Source organism: Somniosus microcephalus, chromosome 7, assembly GCF_052327205.1.
Source record: "Somniosus microcephalus isolate GS21.2 chromosome 7, FLI_Smic_1.0, whole genome shotgun sequence".
Taxonomy (NCBI): Eukaryota; Metazoa; Chordata; class Chondrichthyes; order Squaliformes; family Somniosidae; genus Somniosus; species Somniosus microcephalus.
The window spans coordinates 117319686-117342737 of NC_140993.1; the positions used below are offsets into that span (position 1 = coordinate 117319686).

General features: G+C 46.1%; 1 protein-coding gene across 3 annotated transcripts in view; it reads left to right on the forward strand.

Annotated features, from left to right (window-relative positions):
• The window catches only part of spidr (scaffold protein involved in DNA repair), a 354308-nt gene that overhangs the window by 223394 nt on the left and 107862 nt on the right, over nt 1–23052 (forward strand). For all 3 annotated transcript variants that reach the window (XM_085992882.1, XM_085992884.1, XM_085992885.1), the window contains 2 exons: nt 5969–6173; nt 9652–9938. In XM_085992882.1, the coding sequence (XP_085849008.1) occupies nt 5969–6173; nt 9652–9938 (492 nt within the window). The remainder of the gene's footprint in view (nt 1–5968; nt 6174–9651; nt 9939–23052) is intronic.

Genomic DNA, 23052 nt, shown 5'->3' on the forward strand with positions numbered 1-23052 from the left:
AGCCTGAAGGCTTTGTGTCTTAATGCGAGGAGCATTCGTAATAAGGTGGATGAATTAGCTGCGCAAATAGATGTAAACAGATTTGATATAATTGGGATTAGGGAGACATGGCTCCAGGGTGACCAAGGCTGGGAATTCAACATCCAGGGGTATTCAATATTCAGGAAGGACAGGCAAAAAGGAAAAGGCGGTGGGGTAGCATTGTTGGTTAAAGAGGAGATTAACACAAAAGTAAGGAAGGATATTGGCTCTGATGATGTGGAATCTGTATGGGTAGAGCTGAGAAATACCAAGGGGCAGAAAACATTAGTGGGAGTTGTATACAGACCCCCAAACAGTAATGCTGAGGTTGGGGATGGCATTAAACGGGAAATTAGAGATGCGTGCAATAAGGGCACAGCAGTTATCATGGGTGACTTTAATCTACATATAGATTGGTCTAACCAAATTAGTAACAATACTGTGGAAGAGGAATTCCTAGAGTGTATACGGGATGGTTTCCTGGACCAATATGTCAAGGAACCAACTAGAGATCAGGCCATCTTAGACTGGGTATTATGTAATGAGAGAGGATTAATTAGCAATGTTGTTGTGCGAGGCCCCTTGGGGATGAGCGATCAAAATATGATAGAATTCTTCATTAAGATGGAGAGTGAAGTAGTTGATTCAGAGACTTGGGTACTGAATATAAATAAAGGAAACTACGATGGTATGAGGCACGAGTTGACTAGGATGGATTGGGGAATGTTACTTAAAGGGTTGACGGTGAATAGGGAATGGTAAACATTTAAAGATCGCATGGATGAACTACAGAATTTCATCCCTGTTTGGCATAAAAATAAAACAAAAAAGGTGACTCAACATTGGCTAACAAGGGAAATTAGGGATAGCATAAGATCCAAGAAGAGGACATATAAATTGGCCAGAAAAAGCAGCAAACCTGAGGATTGGGAGCAGTTTAGGATTCAGCAAAGGAGGACAAAGGGATTAATTAAGAAGGGGAAAATAGAGTATGAGAGTAAGCTTTCAGGGAACATAAAAACTGACTGTAAAATCTTCTATAGATATGTGAAGAGAAAAAGATTGGTAAAGTCAAGCGTAGGTCCCTTGCAGTCAGAATCAGGGGAATTTATAATGGGGAACAAAGACATGGCAGACCAATTAAATAAATGTAATATCTCCAAGTTTGCAGACGACACAAAGCTGAGTGGGCGTGTGTGCTGTGAGGAGGATGCAGAGAAACTCCAGTACGATTTGGACAGGTTGGGCGATTGGACAGATGCATGGTAGATGCATTATAATGTGGATAAATGCGAGGTTATCCACTTTGGTGGCAAAAACAGGAAGGCAGATTATTATCTGAACGGCAATAGATTGGGAAAAGGGGAAGTGCAACGAGACCTGGGTGTCCTTGTGCACCAGTTGCCGAAGGTAAGCATGCAGGTGCAGCATGCGGTTAAGAAGGAAAATGGTATGCTGGCTTTCATAGCGAGAAGATTCGAGTACAGGAGCAAGGATGTCTTGCTGCAGTTGTACAGGGCCTTGGTGAGACCACACCTTGAGTATTGTGTGCAGTTTTGGTCGACTTACCTGAGGAAGGATGTTCTTGCCATGGAGGGAGTGCAGCGAAGATTCACCAGAGTGATACCTGGGATGGCAGGAATGATGTATGAAGAGAGATTGGGTCGATTAGGCTTATATTTGCTAGAGTTTAGAAGAATGAGAGGGGATCTCATTGAAACTTATAAAATTCTAACAGGACTAGACAGACTAGATGCAGGAAGGCTGTTCCCGATGGCGGGGGAGTCCAGAACTAGGTGCTACAGTCTAAGGATAAGGGGTAAGCCATTTAGGACTGAGATGAGGAGGAATTTCTTCACCCAGCGAGTGGTGAACCTGTGGAATTCTCTACCACAGAAGACAGTTGAGGCCAATTCATTAAATATATTCAAGAAGGAGTTAGATATATTTCTTAAGGCTAAGGGGATCAAGGGATATGGGGAGAAAGCAGGGACAGGGCACTGAATTTGGATGATCAGCCATGATCGCTTTGAATGGCGGAGCAGGCTCGAGGGGCCGAATAGCCTACTCCTGCTCCTATCTTCTATTTTTCTATGTTTAGCACAGACCTAAATCGAACATTTTTATTTAATTCATAAGGATTTTTGTAAATGTCATCCTTCATAACGTTACTTCCTGTGCACCATAAAGGGAAAATCCTTTCTGTACAGATTGCAATGCATAATTAAAGCTATTTGATTATTAATTATATACACATAATGACTTTCTATGTGCTGTATCATAACTTGTTTATATTTTGGCACTTAAATTACAATAAACTTTCTTTTTTTGCTGGTTGGCATCTGTCTCCATGACATGCTCATACATAATTAGATGGGGAGGAGGTTTCAAATCAAATCAAATCAACTTTTATTGTCATTGTTAGTGCACAAGTGCAGTACAACGAAATGTAGGCTTGCGGCTCCCGAGAGTGTACAATTTGGATTAGGACACTTAAACATTTCAACATACATTTGTACATATATATTAGCATAAATATGACCATAATAAAGTGCATCGGCAGATGTGCAGGCTTTAGTGTTTATTTGTGGAGTTCAGTAGGATGGCAGCCCTGGGAAAGAAGCTGTTCCTAAATCTGGTCGTACGGGTGCGAATGCATCTGTAGCGTCTTCCAGATGGTAGGAGGGCGAACAGACTGTGGCTGGGGTGGGTAGGGTCTTTGATGATGGACCGTGCCCTCCGTAGGCAGCGTTTCTGATATATATGTTCTATGGTCGGTAGCCGGGTGCCGGTAATGCGTTGGGCAGTTTTGACTACCCGCTGCAGGGCTTTCCGGTCATGGGAGCTACAGCTGCCGTACCATACCGTGATACAGTTTGTCAGGATGCTCTCTATAGTGCAGCGGTAGAAGTTAGAGAGGATCAGGGGTGACAGATTACATCCCTTCAGCCTCCTCAAGAAATATAGACGCTGCTGGGCCTTCTTCACCAGAGAGGAGGTGTTGAGGGACCAGGAGAGGTCTTCCGTGATGTGGACTCCGAGGAACTTAAAGCTGGCCACCCTTTCCACCTCCGCCCCATTGATGTGGATGGGGGTGTGACTTCCGCCTTTGGACTTCCTGAAGTCCACGATTATTTCCTTTGTTTTCTTGGTGTTAAAGGCCAGGTTGTTGTCGGCGCACCACTTCACGAGATGCTGGACCTCCTCCCTGTAGGCTGACTCATCATTGTTGGTGATCTGGCCTACTACCGTGGTGTCATCTGCAAACTTGATGATGGTGTTGGAACCATGAACAGCCACACAGTCGTGGGTGAAGACGGAGTAGAGGAGGGGGCTCAGCACACATCCTTGTGGGGCCCCCGTGTTCAGGGTCGGGGGGGGAGGTGTGGTTACCTAATTTGACAGACTGGGGTCTGTTTGTTAGGAAGTCCAGGGTCCAGTTGCAGAGGGAAGTGTTCAGGCCAAGAGTTTGGAGTTTGGTGACCAGCTTGTTGGGGACGATAGTGTTGAATGCTGAGCTGTAGTCTATAAACCACATTCTAATGTAGGTCTCCTTACCATCTAGGTGATTCAGTGCCGAGTGTAGAGCAGTTGTGATTGCATCCTCCGTTGATCTGTTTGCCCGATAGGCAAACTGGTGTTGGTCAAGGGAGGCAGGAACACTGGCTTTGATGTGGGCTAAGACCAGTCTCTCGAAACACTTCATTATGATGGGTGTGAGTGCGACAGGTCGATAGTCGTTCAGACACGTCACAGCCGCTTGTTTAGGCACAGGAATGATGGTGGCGGTCTTGAAGCATGTAGGGACTACTGCCTGGGCCAATGACAGGTTGAAGATGGCGGTGAAGACATCAGCCAGCTGATCAGCACATTCCTTGAGTACCCGTCCAGGGATGCTATCCGGTCCAGTAGCCTTTCGTGTGTTCACTCTGCGTAGAGCGCCCCTTACGTCGGAGGTCGACAGAGTGAGCACCTGGTCTTCCGGGGGTGGCAAGGCTTTGGTAGCCGGCTCCTTGTTGTCCCTGTCGAAGCGAGCGTAGAAGTTGTTAAGCTCCTCCGGAAGGGAGGCGTCGCTGACCGGGGGACTGGTGTTTTTGCCCTTGTAGTCAGTGATGGACTGGATGCCTTGCCACATGCGCCGGGGGTCCGACTTGTTGCGGAAGTGATCCTCTATCCGCAGTGTCTGTTTCCATTTGGCAGTCCTGATACCCTTTTTTAGGTTGGTCCTAGCTGCTCTGTAAGCCGCCGCGTCGCCAGATTTAAATGCTGCGTCGCGTGCTTTCAACAGTGAGCGGACCTCTCCGTTCATCCAGGGTTTCTGGTTGGGGTATGACCTGATATTTTTGTGGGTCGTGACGACCTCGACGCAGCTGTTGATGTAGAATAGCACTGTGGATGCGTATTCACAATGTAGGTCATAATTTTGGGACCACATGTTGGCATTTGCTATCAAAAATCAGTGTGGACGGCACACCTCTCCCCTCAGCAACACCCCTACCCAAGGTAGTTCCAGATACTGCATACTATGGTTGGGAATTCTTGAGTGGACAGGAACTTCTGTCTGCAGTATGCAATGGCCTGAATCACCTCCATTTGCAGCTCAGATTTAAGCAACAAAGAGGGGAAATGGATGGTAATGAAAGGGAGCGGGAAATGGATGGTAATGAAAGGGAGTTGGAAATGGATTGTAATGAAAGGGAGGGGGAAATGGATTGTAATGAAAGGGAGGGGGAAATTTATTGTAATGAAAGGGAGGGGGAAATGGATTGTAATGAAAGGGAGGGGGAAATGGATTGTAATGAAAGGGAGGGGGAAATGGATTGTAATGAAAGGGAGAGGGAAATGGATTGTAATGAAAGAGAGAGGGAAGGCATAGGAAGCTAGAAATGATGCTTTGAGGTGGTGGAGGAAGGAAAGTTGTAGCTTGAACTGGGGTGGTGCAGTATAGTGCCAGCATCAACTGAAGGACGATAGAAGAATTCTAGCTTGAATTGATGGGAAAAACATTCCCAGCAATAATTGAGTCTCATTTCTGTTTGGCACCTCCCAGACAATGTGTGTGGTTGAAATTGTGGAATCAATTCAGTACACAGAAAGTCTCCTATTACAAGATCACAACAAAATTTAAGCCCATCTTAGTTCATCCACCCAGAATGACTCTCAACTCCCCCATTGCAACATCCTATTGGTTCTAAAAAGATTTCAGGGTTTTAATTAATCTGATTGAGTGCCAAGCAGTTGTATTCTTTCATCAGAACAGAACATAGTGGTTATGTTACTGGACTAGTAATCCGGAGGCCTGGACGAATGATTCAGAGATGAGAGTTCAAATCACACCACGGCAGCTAATTCAGCTAATTAAATTTTTAAAAATCTGGAATAAAAAGCTAGTATCAGAAATGGTGACCATGAAACTACTGGATTTTCATAAAAATCCATCTGGTTCATTAAAGTCCTTTAGGGAAGGAAACCTGCTGTCCTTACCTGGTCTGGCCTATATGTGACTCCAGACCCACAGCAATGTAGTTGACTCTTCACTGCCCTCTGATATAGCCTAGCAAGCCACTACAAAAACGTCTAATAGCACTGTGGGATTAGTGGTTCAAGAAGGCGGCTCACTACTACGTTCTCGAGGGCAATTAGGGATGGTCTTGCCAGTGACGCCCACATCCCATAAACAAATAAAAAAAAGTTGTTACGCTTATCGCAAACATTTGTTGCCATGGATCACAGCAGTTTTAGTATTCTATTTCAAATGTCTGACTGATGATTTGGTTTTCTTTGTCCAATGTGATCTTTTGCTTCAACATGTAAATAGTAGGAGTGTAATAAATCAGGCAGAATTGATGTTTGATTCATGTCATTGTTTTAAAGCGATACATTTATTGACAAAGTAATAAAACCAGTTTGATTTATTACTGTAATTTTTCAAACTTGTTTCTTCTAGGCAGAAACTTGATATCCAGGATGAAAAAGTTCCTGTTATTTTGTGCACTTACTTTAGTCAGAAGATATTTTCAAAAAAGGTTGCTGGAATGAAAGCTAACGATTGCTGTCCAGGAAAATCTGTGATATTCAGGAAAGCTCCAATGTCTTTAGCTGTGAAATTTAACCTTACTGATTCAAGACAAAAGCATCATTCAGCTGATCAGGTGAGCTTCCATGCATTTTTGCAGTTTTTTGTGAATGCTTTCATCAAGACAAAAGATATTAGTGACAGTAAATAAAACACTTTGGGCACCCAGTGCCACCATCAAGCAACCCCAGATTGAGCATAGCCCATTTAGATGCAGAGGAAAGTCCCTTCTGCCATGCTCTGACAATGCCCTAATATCAGATGAGCACTCGACACTGGACTACCATGACAGTTATCCATTTCCCGCAATAGCCTTTCTCTAGATCCTGTTTTCGAATTTCTTGTTGCACACTGAATTAGGGCAGTTCCATATTGTGGATCCTTGCCTTTTAGGAACTGGAATAAGACTGGCCATGTCATTTCATATTAGACTTTTTAAACCAATAGTGACAGAGGAAACTTTTATTTCAACTTTGGGACCTGGGTTCCAACCCAGCCCACTCTCTTCTGAGATTGGGCTGGATTTAAAACCAGGTTCTTGAGGTGAACAGCCAGTGCCCATCCAATGCATTTAGAGTTTAACCAACCACTTGTACAAATTAAACATCATAGCTGAATATTTAAATTTAGGGATTTTAGTAATCTTAATGTGTTTATTTAAATGCGCACACAATTTTCCCATTTTTCATGCTGTCCCCATTATTATCATTTCCCACACATGTGGCTGCCCCCAGGCCCTACCGTTCAGCCTTGAAGTACCTGGCCTTAGTGAGCTGCATTCAGTTTCCCCTACCACTATGAAACCATTTAACCTCTGCTTTGTGTTTGATAATGCAGCCAAAATTTCTGACTTTTTATAGCAAACTGCATGCACCATGTAGCAGTACACATTGTTGCCCATTTCTAATGACATCATTCCATGGTAACATCGTAATGGGTTCTCTTTAAACTTGGGATTGCGGTGAAGTAATAGGCTACCTGCTTGGGGTGAAAGCTTCCGATTTCAGGTTGATGACATTTCGGCAGAACCCAAGATGAAAGATCATCAATTTGAAATGTTAACTCTAACTTCCTCTCTCCATAGATGTTGCCTGAGCTGCTGAGTGTTTCCAGCATTTTTTGTTTTTATTTTAGATGCCTGTAGGTGGCTGATGTGGGGTGTGCAATGTGCACTATACCAAATATTTGCCAATCATATCAACTATTGCTTTATATGACAAGCATGTCACTAAACATCAGCTTGTTAGGTGGCTTATGGAATATGTTCTGTATTTCTGCCACTTACCTGGCAGGAAACCTGTGAAGTCGTTATGGTCATTCTACCCATTCTATGGCTGCTTCATGAACATCATGGAACATGTGTCCATCTTTATCATATGTAAAGCAGCTGCATGAAGTAATTGCATATCTTCACCAAACATTATTGCTTGAACTTTGTAGCTGTGGTAAGCATGTAGCTTTGCAAGTCTGTTCTGGTAGCTAGAATACCTGTTCCCTTGCAAGTATCCCTCTCTTTATCCTGAGGTGCTAATTGCTCAGTTTCTAGTGGTGTGTGCAATATGTAGAAGAAAGGTTACCTACCTTATTGGCTGGTCTTTATTCTTTTAATGACCATATTCCATACAAAGCTCCCACTCGGTTAATAAACATTTTTGCTTTTATGCATGTTTCGCGACAAAAATGAACTGATCTCTAGGGTGGGTCTGTCTTTTTTTCTCCCCAATTTTCTCTTTCCCATCTGCACTGAAAGTGTCAAATTCTTGGTAAAGTAAGCTACCAGGGGTGCCTTATTTCCAAGGTTTACAAGTAGCTATTATTCACATGGAAGCTTTGACGATGAGTATCAACAAAGTAATCATTTGTGGGCATCACAACTGCATCTTGTCCTATTCTCACCCGACATCCACACATTCTGGTCAAGGTTGCTGAATAGTCGGCCAGAGTGGGAGTCCAAGATTCTATTTTTCCTCATCTTAGCTCAGGATTGCTGAAGCCAATCATTGAACCCCCACCATTGCCCCAGCTGAGGTTAGTTAGCTCAGCACAGACCAGGCATTAAACATAGGTCCTTCCTGGTCCGTATGCCTCGGTTTTTGCACTCTCCAAGCCATCGGGGGAGCCTGAGGTAGATACTGTAATACCGTATAGAATGAGGGTGGTTACATAGAGATGCATCTGCAGTTGTAATATGATGTCACAAAATATCTTGCAGGGATATCATCATTTGTGATTTTTCCCAGCAGAACCTGGCCCATTGCCGGACTACTCCAGCAGTGTGTGGCAATAACTCTTTCCTTCAGCTGGGTGGAGAGCGACTTTCTACTTTCATTGTTCAAGTCGAAATAAATTCAAAAATTTCACGAGAATCCTCCATTCATAGTCCACATCCATTCTGTGCATCAGCAAACGCAACATTTCATTTTTCAATGAATGACCAGACATGGCTACTCATTAACCCCCTCTCCTCCAACTCATAAATCTCTCCCAATGGCCATAAAGGCAATTGCAAATATCTATACAGTGCAGGCTTGAGGGGCAGATCACAAAATACAACTGTTGTGAAAATATTGCTGTACATGATTAACCATGCCATCTCACTTGATAATATTTTCCAAACTTCAGCCAACTTGCTAGATACAGGCTGAATTACACCAAACGTAGGACATGTTAGTTGCACAGGAGACCCTCCAAACATACAAGAATTCTACCCTATGCATGGTTGGAAATGGATTCCATATAACAATATCACAGCTTCTCCCACCACAATATTTATGCCGATTTAGACAGATGGAGAACCTTGCTCATAGGATTACTTAAAGTGTAAAGTCAATGAAGATGAATGTGCTACCTCACCTGCCAAATGTATTTTAAGTTCTCTTGGTCAGAGTTCCTAATTCAGATTGCAGCAATTGCAGGCCATCAGCAAACACACCTCAACATTTGTATAGAGAGGCAAGTGACCACAATATGCTTCATTCAAATGCAAATCTCAAATGGCAGCTGCTAAAACATATGGATACACATGGAGAGCAAAACCTCTGACCAAGATTTCTCTTTCCACTCCCCCTACCCTTGCTCTTTGTACATCCCTGCAAAAGCTGAGGCATTTCGTAGGTGAACTTATGGAAGGAATTTCAGAGCTGAATGCACAACCGCCGGTTGTGGGGCCAAAGGAGGGGGATAACAAAAGGAGCCAGACTCTAGAAAGAAAAATTCAGGGATTGTAGTGCTGAGTTTCATCATCGACTTTATGACAGATGCCTGCTTTGTGGAAATTTCTACATAGAGCAGCTTGCACCATGCTGACTAGACATCTAAGTACGAGGCCAAATACCAGGTTTACTCAATGCCAAGTGCTTAATCCAGGTCCTCATGGGAAGGGCTCTGGCAAAGCGGTATGCCTGCCATGAGGCTGACGTCCCTTTCAGGGTACTCGGTGACAGGTCAGTGTAGGTTGGAGTGATCCCTTGCTGTAGCCACTTCCTCTATTTGCCACAACGACACTGATATCTTAGTCTGAATCTTAAATAATTGTTGATGTTTTCCCAATACAGGATAACACAACAACTAGAGGGAATGCTGAAAGTATATCATCGACCCAGCAGGAGAAACAAATAAAGATGTTGGGCTTTGAACATCGGTTTTTGGCTAACAGTGTATGTGACTCGCTTCTCGAAGTAATTGAAAGCCAGGGAGCAGCAGGATGGGCAAAGCAAAATCTGAAAGTAGTTATACAGAGAGTGTACTGTCTTCCCATTAAAGATGTTCATCACAATCAACTGACCAGAAACAACCAATCAGATAATTGTCTACCTTCGAATGTAGGTCAACAAAATGCAAGGTAAGCCCTGGACTGAAATATTGCAACCAAACTGTCATCGTTTACTTTTTTGTATTGATAAACCCAGGAGAAGGACCACGGTTCATAAAGCAGAATAATGCCAAGGTTGAAGAGAGTAGCAGCAAAAACAAGGTAAATAAGGAATTGGTAAATAGAAGGTACCAAGCTTGGGTTTTAAAAGCCTGAAGATTGTAGGAAGAAGTGAAGAATGAGCAAGGTAATGGGTTCACACTTTTAAGGTCCTAAGAAAGAATGAGTTAGAGTCAGTGAGCGTCTCAATTTCAACATGCAGAAAAGAGAATACAAACATCAAACTCCTTGGCTCAGCAATGCGAGCTGCCCTGGGATAAACAGAGGGCAAACCTGTTTAGAAAAGCTAACCGAATTGGAATCCCCAAGAAAGATTTGTTCAGTCCCTCCAGTCATAGACGTTCACAGCACAGAAGGAGGCCATTTAGGCCATCATGTCTGTGCCAGCTGCCTGAAACAACTATCCCGTTAGTCCCATTCTCCTGCTCTTTTCCCATATCCTTCAAATTTTTTCTTTTTCAAAGATTTATCAACTTCCCTTTTAAAAGCGATTATGGGTTCTTATTCCACTGTTGTTTCCGGTAGGCCATTCCATGTCCTAACAAGACTCTTAAGTAAAAAATAAAAAAATTCTCTTAACATCTCCTTTTGCACTTTTGATGATTTAAAATTATGTTGTCAAGTTACCATCTCAATAGTTTATCTCAATTTACCTCATCAAAACCCTCATAATGTTGGGCTCCTCTCTCACTCAGTAATGGCACTGTTTTACTACAAAGTCTCGTTCTGCCCACTAATGGAATATTGTAGCCTGATTTGAAAGGCTGGTTGGCCTACCCTAGCAGTTCTCAAACTTTTGCAGGCTGTGCCTCACCAAAAATCCTCATACTGTTGCTCACCCCCCTAATTATGGATACTATTACCATTAGATCTGAAGAAGTCGAAACCAAGACCTACAAATGTAAGTGCTGTGACCCATTTGGAAGTAGGAGAGGCTGACTAGAATTGTGGTCTTGGCAGGGATGCCCCATTTTCCTGCCGTTTTGGGGCAGGATAGTGGATGAAAATCCAGCCCAATACGTCTCTTGTGAAAACTGTGTCCATATTTGGTTATTGCTCAAAATAGTCAAACAAATATCTATCATTATTTCTGAATTAAGTTCAGTCTGAGAAAAGTGCCTGCCATAGAAAATGAATTTGTATTTATTCCTGAAAAGGAAAGTGGAAAGTAAAGGGGGTGGGGGAGGGAAGAACTTTTTTAGTTTAGTCCCTTTCCAGTATGTGGTATATTCACAGGACATCTTCCACCCTGGATACGGTACAGTTTTCCCAGACAATTTTGGCAGAAGGTATGCATAGTGAAGTTTAATGTGATATTCTAAGTGTTATAGAGTCCTAGCTGCTGCACTATCTGTGGAGCATGTGGTCCAATAGGAACAGGAGTAGATCATTCAGCCCCTTTAACCTGTTCCACCATTCAATTAAATCATGGCTGATCTGTATCTTAACTCCATCTACCTGCCTTGGTGCTGTAACCCTTAATACCCTTGCCTAACCAGAATCTATCAATCTTAGTTTTGAAATATTCAATTGACCTAGCCTCAACGGCTTTGTGGGGGAGAGTGTTCCAGATTTCCACTACCCTTTGTGTAAAGAAGTGCTTTCTGACATCACCCCTGAACTGCCGAGCTCTAATTTTAAGGTTATGCTCCCTTATTCTGGACTCTCTCACCAGAGGAAATAGTTCTCTCTATCTACCTTCATTAAATCCTTTACTGATCTTAAGCACCTCAACTAGATCACCCCTTCATCTTCTATATTCAAGGGAATACAAGTCTAGTCTATGCAAACTGTCCTCATAATTTAACCCATTTTGCTCCGGTATCATTCTGGTGAATCTGCACTGCACTCCCTCCAAGGCCAATACTGTATATCCTTCCTGAGGTGCGATGCCCAGAACTGAATGCAGTGCTCCAGATGGGATCTAACTAGAGCTCTGTACAGCTGTAACATAACTTCCACCCCTTTGTATTCCAGCCCTCTTAAGATAAAGACCAACATTCCATTAGCCGTTTTAATTTTTTTTGTACCTGTCCACAAGCTTTCAGTGATTTCTATACTTGGACCCATAATTTCTCTGCTCATCTACAGTTCCTATCTTCTCGCCATTTAGAAAATACTCTGATCTATCTTTCTTAGGTCCATAATGGATGACCTCGAACTTTCAAACATTGAATCCATCTGCCACAATTTTGCCCAATAAACACAAAAAACATTCTCGGCATGCAAATTGAATACCATCCTCATGTCTGCACAATGCTGCATCCATTTACTCCATGTGTCATCCATGGGATCCAAGTTTCAGCTGCTAAGCAAGCACCTCAGTCATGGTGTCTAATGCAGGGACTGCACTCCAGCTGCTCCTATTTTTAAGTATTTGTACTGGAAAAACATGTTGCACTCGCTCATTAATACTCCTGCTCATCCTCACATAAACTCGGTCACTAACTGTGAGGACAACATCACTCTTAAATTCTGATTAAATGAATCTGCCTCTTGCTGTCCTCCATTGTCAACTATCTCCTGCCCTACTCTTTGGTCTATCTATCTGCTGGAGTTGGAGAGTTATGGCCAGACTATCGGCAGTCTTGTGACAACCGTAGTATCACAATAGTTGCTAGCATTTTTTAAGTCAGATCTCTCGGGGCTTCCTCATGGTTCATATCTTCCTAGGGAGATGCTAAGAACACAAAAGTTACATAGAAACATAGAAGATAGGAGCAGGAGTAGGCCATTCGGCCCCTCGAGCCTGCTCCGCCATTCAATGAGATCCTGGCTGATCATCCAAATCCAGTACCCTGTCCCTGCCTTCTCCCCATATCCCTTGATCCCTTTAGCCTTAAGAAATATATCCAACTCCTTCTTGAATATATTTAATGAACTGGCCTCCACTGCCCTCTGTGGCAGAGAATTCCACAGGTTCACCACTCTCTGGGTGAAGAAATTCCTCCTCATCTCAGTCCTAAATGGCTTCCCCCTTATCCTTAGACTATGATCCCTGGTTCTGGACTCCCCGGCCATCGGGAACATCCTTCCTGCATCTAGTTTGTCCAGACCTGACAGAATTTTATAGGTTTCGATGAGATCCCCTCTCAATCTTCTAAACTCCAGTGAGTATAAGCCCAATCGACACAATCTCTCCTCATACGTCATTCCTGCCATCCCAGGTATCAGCCTGGTGAATCTTCGCTGCACTCCTTCCATGACAAGAACATCCTTCCTCAGATAAGGCGACCAAAACTGCACACAATACTCAAGGTGCGGTCTCACCAAGGCCCTGTACAACTGCAGCAAGACATCCTTGTTCCTGTACTCGAACCCTCTTGCTACGAAGGCCAACATACCATTTGCCTTCTTAACCGCCTGCTGCACCTGCATGCTTACCTTACTGCCATTGCATTGCAGCATTCTGTATCACTCCAAAAAGTCCATGATTTTCTTGCCTGTAGAACTGATGCCACCTTAAGCTCTTGGCCCTTGTATGCTTAAGTTCCATCACTTTTTGCATGTGTAAGCTCTGGGCTTATTATGTGGTACTTTCTGCCTTCTGTACAGTTGAGGCAACCGTAATAATCGTTGGGATGGGAAGGAAACTATCTTGCTAGTCACCTTTCAACCATTCATCTCCATTTTTAAAGTAAAGTATGGAGAAAGATAACAAAAAGTGAGCCTTTACGAGAATGCAAGCGCACCTGCACCCCACTCTGATTTGTGTTATTGGGCTTGTAGAATTGGCATTGCATTTTTTGCTTTACAACTGTAAAAACTATAATGGACTCACTGACCTCAAATGTGCAATGCTTTTTTTATGGTGACAAATCCAGTAATGCACTGCATAAATACTCCTTGATATTTTCCCAAAGACCAAAACATATCGTGACACTCACCCCATCCTAAATTGATAAATGTTTGAGCCACAGCACATCTGGGCCCTGAAAGTCCTTGGGTGTTCCTCTAATCTCCTATCATAACTCCAGCAGGAGTTCGGCGGAACCCACCAGAAAATGGCAGAGATCCAGTCTCCATTATTTTCAGGGAATTTCACCTTTATAAGGGATGAAACCGCGGCCTAATGTAGTCAGTTGGCGGAGCCAGGGATTGGGATTTCCGTTGGCCTGGCTCAGTCGGGGCCTGCATTATCTGAAGATCACATTTTTAAAAAAACAACACAATTTTGATGGGCCCTCTTACACAGGTTTACTGGTTCACGAATGCCCTCAGGAAAGACAGTTGGCCACTGATATACCTATCAATTCATTTCATGAAAAGCGACGAGTTAAGATTGTAACTATAGGTTTTTATTGGCTAAATAACAGAGCCCACCCTCGTGGGTGATCGGTTCCAACAAGGAGGAATACCAGCCAGTCGATCACCTTTATACCTGGGCAAGCAGGCGGAGCCATGGGCGGAGTACAATACAATGGAAATGAAACTGAAACCAACCACAGTCACAGGCAGAGAAATACTGATGAGTGATGAATGGAATATTTCATCACACTTCTGCTGTCAGGGGGAAGGAGGTGGACTTCATGAGGGGTCTGGCTTTGTCCGCATAATTGGGCACACATTGGGCATAGTAAGCGAAGAGCCCCAGGGTTCTCTTCAGTGCCTTTTGACAGAGGGGAAGGGGAAGCTCCATGAGGGGGCGCATTCTTTCGGGGTCGGGGCCGATGACTCCGTTCTCTACTACGCAGCCGAGGATGGCAAGGCGCGGCGTGTTAAACACACATTTCTCCTTATTGTAGGTGAGGTTCAGCCGTTGGGCCGTACGGAGGAATTTCTCCAGATTAACATCATGGTCCTGCTGGTCGCGGCCGCAGATGGTGACGTTATCTAGATAAGGGAACGTGGCATGCAGCGCGTTCTGGTCAACCATCCGGTCCATCTCCCTTTGGAAGACTGAAACCCCGTTGGTGACGCCGAAGGGAACCCTAAGGAAGTGGTAGAGGCGGCCATTCGCCTCGAAGGCGGTATACTGGCGGTCCTCAGGGCGGATAGGGAGTTGGTGATAGGCAGACTTAAGGTCGATGGTGGAGAATACCCGGTACTGTGCAATCTGATTGACCATATCAGATATGCGGGGAAGGGGGTATGCGTCCAGCTGGGTGTACCGGTTTATGGTTTGGCTGTAGTCGATGACTAGGCGGTGTTTATCGCCGGTCTTAATGACTACGACCTGGGCACGCCAGGGGCTGTTGCTCCTCTCGATGATGCCCTCCTTCAGGAGTCGCTGCACCTCGGAGCTAATAAAAGCTCTGTCCCCGGCGCTGTACCGCCTGCTCTTGGTAGCGACGGGTTTACAGTCGCGGGTGAGGTTAGCGAACAAGGAGGGGGGCGGGACTTTGAGAGTGGAGAGGCCGCAGGTGGTATGCGGCGGGCGGTTTAAAACCTGGTTGTAGACTGTGAGTGGGGGGAGGGGTCCACCGTATGCCAGGGTGACACTTTGGAGGTGGCATTGGAAATCCAGCCCTAGTAGGACGGCAGCGCAGAGCTGGGGCAGGACGAGAAGTTTAAAGTTTTTATATTCCGTGCCCCTAACCGACAGGGTCACCACACAGTAGCCGCTGGCGTCAGTTGAATGTGACTTCGACGCCATCGAGATCCGCTGGCGCATTGGCCGGACAGTGAGGGAGTAGTAGCTCACCGTGTCTGGGTGAATAAAACTCTCCGTGCTTCCGCTGTCGAACAGGCAGGTCGTGGCGTGGCCGTTTACTCCGATGTCCATCATAGACTTGGACAGATGATGTGGGAGGGCTTGGTCAAGCGTGACGGAGGCCAGTGTATGGCTGAGCGAGCTGCTGTAGTCTGCAGGCGGGGCGGTGGTCGGGTCTGGAGACAAGGTGGCGGTCGAGTGCGGTGAACAAAATGGCGGTGCCCACGAAGTTGAACAAAATGGCGGAGAAGATGGCCACCCCACAACTCACATGAGGCACTGCTGGCGTCGGTGGCCTTGATCAAAGATGGCCGCCCCCACGACTCACACGAGGCGATGCTGGCATCTGTTGCCTTGATTAAAGATGGCTGCCCCCACAACTCGCATGAGGCACTGCTGGCGTCAGTGGCTTTCCCCCTGCAGGCCTTCGCGAAGTGGCCTTTCTTTTGGCAGTCGGAGCAGGTCGCGTTCCTTGCAGGGCAGCGCGCCCTCGGGTGTTTCGCCTGGCCACAGAAGAAGCAGCAGGCGGCCCGATCGCGGGGCTCCGCTGCTGCAGCCGGTCCCGGGGGTGGCGGTCCTGATCGATTCCGGGACACCGACGCTGTGGTAGGTCCCAGGGGCGGCGGTGCGAGGGGTATTGCGGCCGGAGTTGGGCCCGAGTCCCAGGGTCGCGCAGCACTGTACCTGGAGTACGCCTCGAGGTCCCGATGGGCCACTTCCAAGGAGCGAGCGAGGATAGCAGCTGTTTTCAGGTCGAGGTCCTTTGATTCCAGCAGTCTTTGCCGTGAGTAGTCTGACCAAAGGCCTTTCACGAAGGCATCACGGATATTTCCATCGGTATGTTCTGCAGCTGTTACGGCTTTAAAGTCACAGTCCCTGCCGAGTATTTGTAGCGCCCGTAAGAAATCATCAACCGACTCTCCTGGCTGTTGCGAGCGGGATCTTAGGAGATGCCTGGCGTACATTGAGTTTACTGGGCTCCGGTACTGCTCTTTTAGCAGGTCGAGGGCCTCCTCGTATCTAGCAATGTCCCGGATGAGTGCAAATACTTTAGGGCTCACCTGGGCGGTCAGAACTCTTAGTTTAGCTTCCGAGGGCACGCCGGAGGCTGCCAGGTAGGATTCAAAACAGCTCAGCCAGTGATCGAAGTCTAGGGCTGAATTCGCAGCCTGTGGGTTTAGATCCAGGTACGGCGGTCGGAGGGCTCGCAGCCAGGTCGGTTGTGGCTGGCCGTTTGGCTGTGGCTGTTGTGGTTGGTCGTTTGGATCCATTTCAAAATTTAGCCAATAAAATTGATATACCTATCAATTCATTCCATGAAAAGCGACGAGTTAAGATTGTAACTATAGGTTTTTATTGGCTAAATAACAGAGCCCACCCTCGTGGGTGATCGGTTCCAACAAGGAGGAATACCAGCCAGTCGATCACCTTTATACCTGGGCAAGCAGGCAGAGCCATGGGCGGAGTCAGCTGAGGTCAGCCCAGGTATAACAGCGTGGCAAGAGGTAACCTTGTGTAGTGATACAACAGTGTAAACAGTGATAACCATAGTGTAACGATATAAACAGTGATAACCATAGTGTAACGATAGTGAACGATAACAGTGGTTTACCACAGCCACCCCTACCTGGTCTGGGCTACACCCCACCCCAATCAGTGTGGTTGACTTTTGACGCCATCTGAAGTAGCATAGCCAGCCACTCAATTGTAAACATTTGCTACAAGTTCAAAAGTAAGGAGAAGATTGGATGGATGGACCTATCAGCAATGACCCAGGCATTGTATCCCTTCCAAGTCACACACCATCCTGACTTGGACCTATATCGCTGTTCCTTCATCATCACTATATCAATATCCGGGAATTCCCTACCTAATACCATTGTGGGAGCAGCATCACCACAACGACTACAGCAGTTCATGGGAAACGCACACCACCACCTCCCTGGGGTAATTAGGGGTGGGCAGTAAATCCGGCATTGTCCACATCCCAATAAAAAATGTAAACTGGGTCGTATGCCATCTCAGGTAAAGCTGCATAGAGTTTTGGATACATTTTTCTTGCAGTAACTTGTGATAAATTGGCCTAGAAATTTGATTAGACCGGAAAACGCGGGCCAAGGCTAACGGCGGCCCGCAGAAAGAACGCAGGCAGCACCGGTATTTTGGTGCTGCCTGCTGATTTACATGAGCGCAGCAGAGAATCTCTTGTGCAACGCGTTCTTTCCACCGCAAACCTCAGCAGGAGGCCAAAGGTTGTGTCTGAAAGATCGGTGCGGCGTCCTTGGGCAATATGCTGTTTCAGATCATTTGGTGATGGGTCCTGGGTTTTGCTGGGTCAGGAGGTATCGAGTCCGCTGATGGCCCTTGTCGGGTTGGAACAATGTGCGTTGTGGCACATTACGAGGCATTTGTTTGTCCACGGCTCCCTTCTTACTTTCGCAGACATTTGTCTGGGTCTTGTGTGGGGTCCACAAGTGGGTGCCAGACTGCCTGGTACTCCCACCTTCGCTGGCTGCCATAGCTCCAAAGATCTTTCACCCAGATGATTGCTGTGTGGAGATTTGTGCTCCACCATGGTACAGGAGGGCGATGGGGATGCACTGTCTTGCAGCTAGCAGTGACAGTGCACTCGCCTGCATATCGCATAGGGGATTCACTCTCTGGTGAGTGGTTCTTAAAGCACAGGCTCAGATCTGGAGAGACTGTGACTGGAAACACCACATAAAGGCCGGAAACTTACCAGCCCTGCGAGTGCGAGTTTGGAGGCGGGCCTGCTGTCAAAATGGCAGTGATTGACAGCGGGGCAGAAGTCCACTCTGAACCCACCTCCTTGTTAATTTTCCAAGTGCCAGGTCTGCAAACCGCCGCGCTAACGAATTACCGAGAGAGAGAGAGTGGAAAGCATGGCTCGAGGGAGGAGGGCCAACAAACACAACAATTTATTAACAAACAGAACTGGTTCTTAGCACATCGAAATAATTCTTTACAAATACATCCAACTTTGGTACAAACACTCCCCCCATTTGGTCTAAAAAATTTAGTTATTGGGCCTTCCTCAATGATCTCCCTCCCCTTCGCACTTCCCTCTCCCACCGCTACTGCTCCTCCGTAATGTGGCCCCAGTGGCTGCAGCAAGGCTGGTGGAAGACTGCTGAACCTGGGATCCAGAGACTGCAGATGACCTTGCAGGACGTCCTCGACTAGCTCTGGGCCTGGAGGGCCCCGCTGCAGACTGCACCAACTCTGCATGGATGGCAGCAGTCTGGGCTGGCTGGGTTACAGGTTGTGGCAAGTGCAATGGCAGAGTGGCAGTGGTGGGAGCAGGAATGCTGTCATCCTGAGAGAGGACAGCAGCTTCCTGCTCAACCAACACACTGCCACTCCCCCGGGGCAGAATCACAGGATCCGGAGCAATCTGCTCGAGCGCAGATTGCTGGCCTACTGCGGCACCGTCGGACCCCTGGTGGACAGTGGTTGACCCAGCTACGATGGCAGCAGTCAGTGCTTGCATGGCATCAATCTGAGACTGCATCAGAGCAGTCTGAGATTGGATGGCATCAACCAATGACTTGATTCAAGCACTAAGCCATTGCTTTGCCTCAGCCTGTGCTGCAATAGATGCTGCCACCTCATCCATTACATGCGGCATGGGGTCTGGATTCCCACAGTCTCCCTGCAAGTCAACCATCCTCTGCAAAGTGGCAAGGATCGGCCTGAGGGTTTGTGCACAGATGACAGCTGTACTGGTGGCGGACTCCTCCACGCTCCTAGCCAGTGCATCCATGCTCTCGGGCACCCTTGCCATTGCACCCATGTTCATTGCCTGAATATTCATCGCCGTGATATCAAGGTCCTCATCCGAGTCCTGTGCAGCGGAACTCGTGCACGCACTCACCCTCTGGGAAGATGGCCCCCGAGCTTCCCTTTCCCCATGGCATTGCTGCAGCCCGCTGGGTCCCGGAGCTTCACCCACATCAGAGCCAATTCCTCTGCCCGCCTCCAGTGACTGCATGGTCCCAGTATCTGATGTGTCGCCCTCTGGAGACGCAGGCAGTGAGGCTCGGGCTTGGTGTTCCTGATCCTCTCCTGCGTCGCTGCCACTGGGAGGCTGAGGGACAGGCTGTTCAGATGGCGGCTCACTATCTGAAAGCAGGAAGGCACAAGAGTGGGTTTAATGTGAGGGGAGAGGGGCAGGAAGGGAGCAAGGAATAGAGACAGTATACTTCGCTGGAAAGTGGGAAGGGCTTGTGTTGTGAGGGGGAAATGGTATGAGAGAAGAGGGAGAGGTGATGAACATACCATTGCTGTCCCCAAGTGGGTCGACCTCTCCGACTGCCACAGTGCCCACGACATGGCTCGCAATGATGCTGTCCACTCGCTCCTCCAGCTGTGTGAGGGGGTGCAGCTCGGCCTGACCTCCTCCCGTGCTTGGCTGCTCCCTCCTGTTAGCAAGCTTGGCCTGCAAGAAAAAGGACAGCGGTGTGTTTGGCAGATGTGCCTACCATAGTTGAATAGCCGTTAATGCCTGCAAGGTGTGAGATGTGGATGTGACTTTTAGTAGACGGGCATAGTTGGTGGCTAAGTGTTGAGGATTTGGCAGTTTATACCGTCTACTCAGAGTGAGGTTGAGATGGTGGGATGTAGAGGTATTTCAAGCATTTACTCACCCTGACCACCCGAGTGAAGTCGTTGAACATCTTGCGGCACTGGGTGCGAGTCCTTTGGACCACGCTTCTGGATGAGACTTAATGGGCCACCTCCCTCCACATCCTTGTGAACTCCCGGGGCAATGACCTCCTGCCAGTGTCCGGGAACAGCATTGCCCGTCGGCATTCCACAGCCACTACCAGAGCCTCCAATGCCTGGTCGCTAAACCGGCGAGCTCTCTCCCTGGGCCTCTGAGCAGCCATGAGATTCCTAGTTGAAGAATTGCACCTTCTTGCAGGCCCAGGTCACGAGCAGCAATGATCAGAGTGAGGCTGTGCAGCATGATTGAACCTCTCCTTTAAGAACTGGAAGGTGCCAGTCTGTCTGAGTACTAGATAATTGACAGCGCCTGAGCTTGAGTAGCGCTCTGAGGTAGCGCCCCGTTCCCTGACATTAGCACCCTAAGAGAAGTGTGTAGCGCTTGATTTAGCACGCCAATCAACTCCAGGGGTGCCAGAGATTAATTTCGCGGTCGCCAGTGCTAAGGTTTGCAGCCAGCCGATGTTCAGGCCCCAAAAAGGTCGATGCTGAATTTTTCCCCCATAAAATTCTTAAGGGGCTTGACACGGTTAATGCTGAGAAAATGTTTCCCCTGGCTGGGGAATCTAGAACACGGGGTCACCGCCTCAGAATAAGGGGTTGGCCATTTACGACCGAGATGAGGAGAAATTTCTTCACTCAAAGAGTTGTGAATCTTTGGATTCTCTACCCCAGAGAGCTGTGGGTGCTCAGTCGTTGAGTATATTCAAGACAGAGGTTGAGAAATTTTTGGGAATTAAGGGATATGGGGATAGTGCAGGAAGGTGGAGTTGAGGTCGAAGATCAGCCATGACCTTGTTGAATGGCGGAGCAGGCTCGAAGGGCCAAATTGCCCACTCCTGCTCCTATTTCTTATGTTCTTAAGACATTGATTAAACCACTGTTGGAGCATTGCATAGTGTTGAGGGCACTCTATTATAAAAAGAATATCGGAGTCATGGAAAATGGACACTGCAGATTCACTAGGATGATAACAGGGATAAAGCTATAAGAAAGACTTGCATTTATGTAGCGCCTTTCACGACCACCAGACATCCCAAAGCACTTTACAGCCAATGAAGTACTTTTTTGAAGTGTAGTCACTGTTGTAACGTAGGAAAAGTGGCAGCCAATTTGTGCACAGCAAGGTCCCACAAACAGCAATGTGATAATGACCAGATAATCTGTTTGTGATATTGATTGAGGGATAAATATTGGCCAGGGCACCGATGATAACTCCCCTGCTCTTCTTTGAAATAGAGCCATGGATCTTTTACGTCCACCTGAGAGAGCATCTGTTTAACGTCTCATCCAAAAGACGGCACCTCTGACAGTGCAGCACTCCCTCATGAGTATCAACCTAGATTTTTGTGCTCGAGTCTCTGGAGCGGGACTTCAGCCCACAACCTTCCGACTCAAAGGCGAGGGTGCTACCAACTGAACCACAGCTAACACTGTTAATATAGTTATGAAGAGACGGGAAGAAGGTTAAGGGAGGTGTTCTAATAGAAGTATTTAAAAAATTGTAAAAGGTTTTAAGAGGATAAATAGTGAAAGATATTTTCTACTGGTCAATTAATTATTAGCAAGTAAGTTCAGAAATTAGCACTAGAAGCATAAGGTGGAGGTTCGAAGAAATATTTTCATGCAAAGGCTCGTTGGGATTTAGAAAGCATTGCTGCAATTAAAAGTGAGTCAATCACAAGGAATTGATTAACATTTTAAGAAAAATATTAAAGGAAGCAAGCCAATTGGATTAAAATAGGTCTGATAATGGAGCTAGCACTGGCACAAACATAAAGGGCCAAATGGCCTTCCACCTGTACCAAAATGTCTCTGATTCTGCTTTGCAGGGAGTTTAATAATAAGCATTGTAATGCCTCCTTCATAACTAAATCAATTGCTGTACCTATTATATACAAAACAAGTTATAATTTTATTTATGGGGGATTTGATGCAAATGCACCATTTTATCTGCTTGTATGCAGATTAGTTTATTCATTCAAATACTGTTGCAACGCCTTAGTGTTTTGGTATAATACTGTGTTCTGATGCCATTTTACAGGTTCCAAGCTTTGTTTTGTCTTATTCAGTTGGCTCCCTTATCCAATGCAGTCTTCCAACAACATTCTCACTCCCCAGTTCAGCACAACTCTTCTCACCTCGTTGCAATTTTCAAGCGCTTTCCAGCCTGTCTCCCTACCCCAGCCAAGACTTGCCTGACTCATCTTCCGCTTCAATCTTCTGCCCCCACCAAACAGTCTGTCTCATCTTCTGGGGCTAGATCTCAACTGCTTTAAAGTTAATGGTGGTTACAGCTTCAATATAAAGAAAAACTGAAACAATGTTTTTTAAAGGGGAACAGTGAGTTACTTTTTAAAAAATGTTTCAGAGAATTTTCAGGACTTCAGTTTTTCCAAAAAGAAATTGCAATTTATTTTCAAAAAGGCTGGATTTTAGAACATAATTTGGATCAAGTACAGCATAAAGTATGTCCTTTTAAAAGTCCTACAAAGAAAAAATATATTTTTTGAAATGTTATTCTACTTCTCGGTTACTCTGTTGTTTTATGCAAGTTCATAGATTATGCAGCTTTAATATTAAAAGGCAGTTTTAAAAATTAAAACTACAGTAAATTTCATAACC